The sequence below is a fragment of the Anoplophora glabripennis genome, unplaced genomic scaffold, assembly GCF_000390285.2.
Source record: "Anoplophora glabripennis isolate ALB-LARVAE unplaced genomic scaffold, Agla_2.0 scaffold446, whole genome shotgun sequence".
Lineage (NCBI taxonomy): Eukaryota > Metazoa > Arthropoda > Insecta > Coleoptera > Cerambycidae > Anoplophora > Anoplophora glabripennis.
Genome location: NW_019416578.1, coordinates 421,213 through 430,228, shown reverse-complemented (window position 1 = coordinate 430,228; position 9,016 = coordinate 421,213). Strand labels below are relative to the sequence as shown.

Genomic DNA, 9,016 nt, shown 5'->3' with positions numbered 1-9,016 from the left:
TAATCAATTTCGTTAATTCAAAATAAAGGAAATTACGGTACGGAAAGAGTACATCGCTTCAAAAATGACTCAATATTTTTATCTTGAGTTGTTAAAAAATAAAAAAGAGTAAATTTTCAAAAAATTTTCAAAAATTAAAAAAAAAGTTTTTTTTTCAAAAATTATTTTTTTTTTCAAATTCAATGAGCAAAAAATGCCCAATTGTGAAAGAATTGAAAAAAAATCAAATTTTTCATTTTTACGAACGTTACAGGGTGCTCAGAAATGTAAATTTTGCTCCTTTAAATTTTTCTGAAATTTTGATTAAGCGGTCCGGAAAAACCGTTCGATAGATCGATCTGCCCATTTACGGAGCTTTTGGGGGTACATCGAGGTGTAAAAATTCGTACAAGCATTAGACTCTCCATCGATATTAGCAAAGATGCGGTCGACTTAGCAAAACAAGTCAAAAAGTCACTTTTTTTCACTTTTTTCAAGTTAATGTCGAGGATGAAAGAAAATTTTTTTCTTCCAAGAACGCTACATAGCCTTGTAGGAAATTTATTCGAGATTTCGAAACTGCCCGTCAATTTTCTGTCTGATCATTAGTTGCTGAGATATCGATGGTTAAAGCCAAAAGGATGCTTTTGTATTCGTAGTCGAATATCTCCGGGTCAAATTAACGTAGAGAAAAATTTAAAAAAAGAAATTAAAGCTGAATGAACAGGCTATCAAGTCCATATCATGATTTTTGTGTAAAAAATTTTTCCAAGCCCGTGGACCGAGAAAAAAACGCAAAAAATTGAAAAAAAAATTTTTAGTCTTATTTCTTAGAATTTCGCGATGACTATGATGACTAAAAATTTTTAACTAAGAAATCTGGAAACTAGACATTCGGCGCTTTAAAATGCTTTTTTTAAAACCTTAATACGATCATTTTTAACTGAGATACAGCATTCTGAAAAATCACTAATAATTCGAAAAATTTTTTTGCTCCCTTAATTTTTTGCAGAAGTGTATTAAACCATTTACATAGACCTACGGTGCTAAGTTTATTTGACAGTACTTCCGACATCAAGAGCTGCAGAAATATATTGTGTCTTACACAGTAAGTTTGAAATTGTTGACCGTCCTCGTATGAACCCGTGCTGTTCAGGGATAATTATATTTGAAGTATGGGATGATATAAAGTTGTGCAAAATAGTCTCAAACACCTTACAAAAATTGCTTAAGATAGCAATCGGCCTATAATTTGAGAATTCATTTTTTGCTCCGTTCTTGTGGACAGGCGTTATACGCGATACTTTCCAGACATCAGGAAATTCACCAGATGCAAGTGTATGATTGTTTGCAGAAGATTACATCTAATAAATGCTGGAATTAGGTCAGGGTACATACACATATTGTTTTTTAGTCTTTTAATTGCCTTCATAATATCGGACTCGGAGATTTTCGTCAAATGTAATACATGACAATTGTTACTTTCCACAGTGTTATTAAATTCATCAGAGAAAACGAATGCGTCGCAGAAGAATGCCGCAAATGTGTCAACGATCAAGTTGCTATTTTTGCAACCAAAAGATTGAGGTTTTATTATTAATAATTTTTTGATAGCAGACGGATTTAAAAAAATTTATATCCATAAATATTTGTAATTTAAAAAAATTACTCACTGGACTTAATTTACACCGTGAATTGTTCCCACAGTTAAAATATAAGTACACAAATTAGAACATGTTCTAATTTTTTCAGGATTCATGTTTGTTCACATGCGAATTTAATTAAATCTCAGAGTTGTTTGGGTTTTTTTTGCAATAATTCGTTAGTTACTAATACTAGTTGAATTGGGTGTTCAAGAAAAACCTGAGTAGAATAATTATTAACTAACTTTTATCATTTCTATTCCACCGAGTATAGAAGAGGAAGAAGAATAGAAACCGTCAGCATCCAATGTTTTAATTGAGGTTAAACAACCGATACAAGTCACGTCACTGTTTCGTACTTACATTTCAAAGGAAATTGTTGTAATGAGTGGTGTTCGAGAAGCTTCTTGTAGGCTTTGCCTTAAAACTATAGCCGATAAAAATTTTGAAGTAATAAACAACGTTATCAGGGATATTCTTGATGTTCTTTTGCTGAAACTGGTAAATCGGTGAAAGATTAGTTTCTACTATTTCAATTCGTGAACGTTATTTTGTGACATAGTTATTGTCGTTCTGTTTGAATAAAATGCATATATTTCAGAAATTGGATGATGTGAGCAAGGAGGTTATATGTAGTGCTTGCAAAAGAAAATTATACGCAGCATTAGAATTCAAGTCAACGTGTCTGAATACCGATAACATAATTATTCCATATGTGGATTGCGAAAAAATGTTACAGCTCGACTTAAGAGAAGTGTACAGGAAGGAAAAGAGAAACGAGTCAATTTCAGACAATCAGAAAATATGTCGATTGTGTATGTACCCAATAGAAAGTGAGTTTAGGTGCATACGTGAAGAGGAACTTGAAGCTATTGAGAAATTGGCTCCTCAAATGGTATGAATGATATTAAACGCTTGCATATTTTGTAACAAAACTACTTTGTAGAATATACATATCATCAAAGATCCCGTTGTTTGCAAGCCATGCTTGGATTCCCTGTGCACTAACAACGGTTTCCTAAAAGATTGCTCAGAGGCAGAAGAAAAAATTAATGGAGTTTGTGATAATTCAGTCACAGAAGGTCAAATAGAAACGTCACCATCTGATTTATTCGTTAAGACTGAAAACTTTGATAGGGAATTCGATAATAACGAGACAGAAATATCAATCAAAACTGAATGTGTCGACATAAAATCTGAAGACGAGGAAGGAAGGTAAGGGAAGACTATTTTAGCATTAAAAGAAATGGTAAAGCGCTTGAAATTAAATTTTTACGTGTCAAAATTTAGTTCAGTAAACAAAGACACGTAAAAATTAGGAAAAATTCCCTAGAATTGAATGAACTACTCTACCCCAGCTGAATGTTAGGGCCTCATTTTCAAAATGGCAGCCAAATTTTGCAAACAAGTTTTTCATTATAAAAAAAGAATTAAAAATACTAAACATTTTAGAAAAAAATGTTTTAGACAAAAGTTGTAGAACTTATAAGAAAAATTTTGAGCCCAATCCGATGTCAATTGATAAACAAATGTATTAGTTACAGCAAATTCATTAATTCCTATGTGCTAAATTGCTTTGTTTTGTTAAAAGACATCAAAGTTGACAAAACATTTAAATGAAAATTGACATATAGTCCAGGCGGTATCTGTTTCGGGTTGGGTAAAATGCATATGATCGGAGATTTTTGCTTTAACGGCTTCTAAATAACATCAGAAATGATAATTTTTCTATGTAATTAAAAAAACGTGGGCTTAATTGTTATTGCAAAAAAGTATAAAAAATAGCAAAAATATTCATTTTTTTCTTGGATTTCTCGTCGACAACTTTGCAACTTAGACAAAAATGGAAGAGGAAAAAAAGTTTTGTAATTAAATTTTGAACAAGATGGAGTTAGTTGCAATTCGAAAAAATAATTATTGTTACAAAAATCTGAAATCATTTAAAAAATTGCAAAAAATGCTAGTTTATTTGTCAATTTTTTCAGACACTTGAATAATACCTAGGATCTTCATACTTTCCCAATTAAACTTCTTAGTGCATAGAATCGTCACACCAAATTTCACCAATTTGGTTCGATAGTTTTTACATAATTGTTTCTAAAAATCTAAAGCCTTTGAATACTTGAAAGTTTCACCACAAACAGAAGAGCTCTCAAGCTTTAAAATGCTTTTTGAAAAATTCGAATGGGACGATTAGGTGAGCCTTGGTGATTGTTTAAACATTTTCGCAATTTTCACGCTTATAAACTATTGCAATAATTTAATGTTTTTTCAAATTTTTTTAATTTTAAAATATGCTTTGAAAGTACTCGGAAAGACGAGTATTTAAAAAAGAAACCTGATAATATGCCCATTATTTTCAGAGTTATAGCCCGTTAAAGCTAACCCTTATTTACAGCAAAACTATGAGTATAAGGTCCGTTTTTTGAACTAATAGGTTTGTCATTCCGAGTACTTTCCAGATATAAATTTTCAAAATTTGCAATCACGGGCGACCCATTTAAAATGTCACTCAAAGATATTCAAGACCGCGTTAAATCAGTAAAGTATCAGTGGTGAGGGGAGCAAACACTCAGCTACTCCAATCTGAATTCTCACGTTCAAAACTGCGACGCTCAGAAAAATTTCAATTATCTCAGTTTCTAATGGACCAATTTCGATGATTTTTTTTAAATCGATGTCTTGCAACTTAAAAAATTCAATTACCATATTTTCAACTACCTTTTATTATTAATTATTGGACTTTTGACATGCCAATAAACAGTTACTTTAAAAAATAATTTATTTATTATGTTTATTTATTTACTATATTAATATTCAGGACCAGGTAATACTTGTAAGTTGCGACTGTAACTCTATCTTGTTCAAAATTTAATTACAAACCTTTTTTCCTCTTCCATTTTTGTCTAAAACGAATGGTTGCTTAAGTTGTCGACGAAGAAAAAAATGAATTTTTTTGCTATTTTTTTATACTTTTTTGCAATAACAACAATTAAGGCCACGTTTTTTTTATTTGCATAGAAAAATTATCATTTCTGATGTTATTTAGAAGCCATTAAAGCAAAAATTTCCGATCATATGCATTTTACCCAAGTATACACTTTTTAGAACAGATACCGCCTGGACTAATAGTAACAAAAGTAATTACATTTGGAGGAATCGAAAAAATACCAACACATATTTTTTGCAGGTAACCTTATAATTTCAGTTCCTTATTTTTCTCCCTACTATTTTTTTCTTGAATTCCTTAGGAATTTCACTTAATTATTTTCATAACCATCATTAACATTAGGGTGGGTCAAAAAAATCGACAAATTTTTTTTTACTTTATACTCTAAAAAATAGGTTCCTAGACACCTCTAGAAAATTCTCTCCAAATATGAGCTCTTAATTTTAATAGGAAGGTCCTCCGCTTTACAGTTTTCCGTTTTTTCCTCAATATTAGAAAAAAAAATCATATCTTCTATCAACTGTTCGTTAAAAATATCTCTCCTCATATACTTGTAGGAAATTGAACTCTCTACAAAAAAGGTCACTTTCAATTTTTTCGTACACCTCACCGTTTAAAAGATATTAAAGGTTGAGGTTTTGCTTATGAATTTTATAACTCGTTAACAAAAAATCATTATGAAATGCGCAATTCATAGTTTTGTAGGAAATTAACTGCTCTACAAAAATGGTGTCTTATGATTAATCGATTAAATAAAGCGTTTAAAAGATATTCATCGTCAAACTTCAATGCATGCCAATTTTAAGTTTTTTATTAATAATTCGGAAAATTTCAATTTATTTTATGAGTTTCAGGGAAATTTAAACAAATTTGAGTTTCCATGAATAGAGAATGTTTTAAACTATTTTTCTAGTTTTTTATTAGTCGTAAGCGTGTTTGGTTACATCGAAAAAAAATTAGTGCATTATTTCTGACTAAGAGTCAATGATTCATTAAATCTTGAAAAAATAACGTTTTTGTTAGAAATTTATTATGAAAAATATTAATCTTAAAAAAAAATTTTCAATTTGTTATTAAAAAGTTTTTTTATTTAATTATCAAGTGAGTTATAAAATTTCAAACATTTTGGTTTTGTGCTGATTTTTTTTTTTAAACTTGTAATTTTAACCATTGAGTATGATAGCGAAGAATTGTTGTGACTGCTTTAGGAGCACCACTAGTTGGATCAACTTGGGGTTGTCCAGGCCTACACGAGATGAGGCAGGATAAAGAGGGATAATCCCCCTCGATCCCAAATCATTGAGGCCAATTTCTAGCCATGGAATAATGGCGAACTTGGGATTAACCGCCCTCTAGAGGTAAAAAGAGGCATTACCGGGGGTTGTGGCCATTGGGAATTTTGGTCAGATTGATAAGACCTATCTCATATCAAAAATTGAGATGATTTCGCTGAAAGCCAATTTCCATAAGATTATGCCTGGATCCTTTAGTTCAGGAAACAATGACACCGAAAAATTCCGTAGAATTGTACGAACTACTTTACCTCAGCTAAATGTTAGGGTTTCATTTAAAAAAAAACCTAAACATTTTAGAAAAAAATGTTTTAGACAACAGTCATAGAACTTTTTATAACAAAAGCTTTGAGCACTGTCCGATGTCAATCTATAACCAAATGTATTAGTTATTGCAAAAAAACGGCTAAAAATTGCATTTTTATTGCAAAAATTGAGTTTTTCGAAAAAAATACATTTTTTCAAGTTTCAATAAATCATACAATAATGCACTTTCGTGACCCATGGTAGACTTAAAATTTTTCTCTAAGAATTGTACCTTCCGGTGCAAATTGTGCACGTTATGCAAAATAATTGGAAATATGCGAAAAATCTACCGATACCGACTTCTTATTTTCTTGTCGAAAAATGTAGATCTTTTTTTTTATTGTTAAAATTTAATCGGAATGGCATTATTGCCATTTGAGCAGGACCGTGAATCGCTACCCTCGAATGCGAATCGTTCGGTTATTAGATGACTATTTGGAGTTCTCTGGGAGCGCGTGATCAAAGCTCTAACATTGCTCGCTGTACACTCTGAAATAATAAATCAACCTATGACCTCTTAAAATTAAATCCTTGCTTTGGGAAATACCCTGTACTTGTATATGCTAATTTTTTCAGCGACACGCCACTGGAGAGTTCCGATACCTTACCATTTGAGGAGAGTGTCTGTAAAGATGAAGAAGAGGATGGATGTAAGTACGAGGATAGATCGCCGAACAAATATAATATGAAAAATAAGCAGAAGCACAATGAATTGTACAGATGTGAAAAGTGTCGTTATGAAACTGGAAGTAAGATCCATTTTGCGGCACACTGTGCTAGATGTGGGAAAGATTCGGAAGTGTACAAGTGGGAAACCTGCGACTATAAAACTGAAAATAAGAAATTACTTCAAAGGCACCAGTTGCGGTATAAATATTCTTCGCAGGTTCAAATGTACATATGTAACGACTGCAATTATGAAACTAAATACCGGGGTGATATCAAACGGCACCAGCTGATACATAAAGATCCTTCTCAGATTCAAATGTACAAGTGTAACGACTGCGATTACAAAACTAAATACAAGGGTCATATCAAAAAGCACCAGTTGAAACATAAAGATCCATCACAGGTTCAAATGTACAAATGTAGCGATTGCGATTATGAAACCAAATATAAAAGTGCTGTCACACAGCACCAACTGAAGCATAAAGATGTTTCACAGGTTCAAATGCACAGGTGTAACGACTGCGATTACCAAACTAAATTCAAGGGTAATATTATAAACCACCAACTGAAACATAAAAATACTTCCCAGGTTCAAATGTACAGGTGTAACGACTGCAATTACGGAACTAAATACAGCTTCCACATGAAGCAACACCAATTGAAGCATAAAGATCCATCACAGGTTCAAATGTACAGGTGTAACTACTGCGATTATGAAACTAAATACACCAATCATATGAAACGACACCAATTGAAACATAAAGATCCATCACAGGTTCAAATGTACAGGTGTAACGACTGCGATTACGAAACTAAATACAAGGATCATATCAAAAACCACCAGTTGAAACATAAAGATCCATCGCAGGTTCAAATGTACAGGTGTAACGACTGCGATTATGAAACTAAATTCAGGAGTTATATTATAAAGCACCAACTGAAACATAAAAATACCTTCCAGGTTCAAATGTACAGGTGTAACGACTGCAATTACGTAACTAAATAAATACAGCTGCCATATGAAGCAACACCGATTGAAGCACAAAGATCCATCTCAGGTTGAAATGTACAAGTGTTACGATTGCGATTGTGAAACTAAATACAGGAGTGGTATTAAATATCAATTTGTGTTGAAGCACAAAGAGCTTTCTTAAATACAAATGTAGCGCTGTGTTTTGCTAATCTCTATGCATAACGAGTTTTTGATGCACAAAAATGTTTGCAGGCCTGAATTACTGCCCTTTGTGTGTCGTGCAAAATATCAAAAATAGAAGCATTTAAGAGCTACAAATGTGAATATGATAATATATGTTCGTAAATGTTGGAATAAGATGTAAGTTAGTGAAGTGTTGATGTCTGTTAACATTGTTCTAAATTATTCATTTTGTAAATTTGAGTTTTGTACATGCGGATGGGAAGGCTATGGCAACTCGCTAAATGTATTTTGTACCGACTACCTTAATTTTCTTTGAACAGGTGGTAGGCGTTTAAATATTTGTTGTAGGATTTAACTTGTTCAAATGAATTCTTCCATTGTTTACGGTTTTTATTATCATGAATTAAACGTGGATTATTAATTCATAATTTAATTTTAAGTCCTTAAAACCAGTTACTATTTTTTAAACCAAAAGATTGAGGTTTTATTGTTAATAATACGGCAAATTCGTATATAAGATCATTACCTTTCCATGTAAACAGCGGTCTTCAAATTATATATCTAAATAGACGAATTTAAAAAAATTTATATCCAAAAATATTTGTAATTTTGAAAAATTACTCACTGGACTTAATTTACATTGTGAATTATTCCCGCAGTTAAAAAATAAGTCTACACAAATTAGAACATGTTCTAATTTTCGTGTATTTCTTCATGAAGTTTGGAAGTACCATCAAAAATATCGAGGTTAAATTATTTTTAATTCGTTATAATTAGAGATACTTAAACTGGCAAAGTATGATTACCATTTTTTTTTCATGTTATCTCAATTTATTCACGAAAATGTGTTTATTTTCAATCTGTCTATATTTCAAAGAAATCCACAAAGTTTAGAACAATATAAAACCAAACGTATGTGACCTATTATGAAAAAACCGATGAGTTAATTCATGAAAAACTTCTTGAATTTATTCATGAATTAATTCTCACTCTAAGGCAGCTGTAAGTAACACACTATTGT

General features: G+C 31.5%; 1 protein-coding gene across 1 annotated transcript; it reads left to right on the top strand.

The window, feature by feature from the left end:
- The first annotated feature begins 1,965 nt into the window (after nt 1-1,965).
- LOC108908736 (zinc finger protein 366-like) lies at nt 1,966-9,001 on the top strand. The gene is made up of 4 exons (XM_018712862.1): nt 1,966-2,123; nt 2,224-2,517; nt 2,569-2,837; nt 6,747-9,001. Exons 1-4 carry the CDS (start codon nt 2,007-2,009, stop codon nt 7,843-7,845), a joined length of 1,779 nt encoding a protein of 592 aa, XP_018568378.1. The 5' UTR covers nt 1,966-2,006; the 3' UTR covers nt 7,846-9,001.
- The last annotated feature ends 15 nt before the right edge of the window (nt 9,002-9,016 follow it).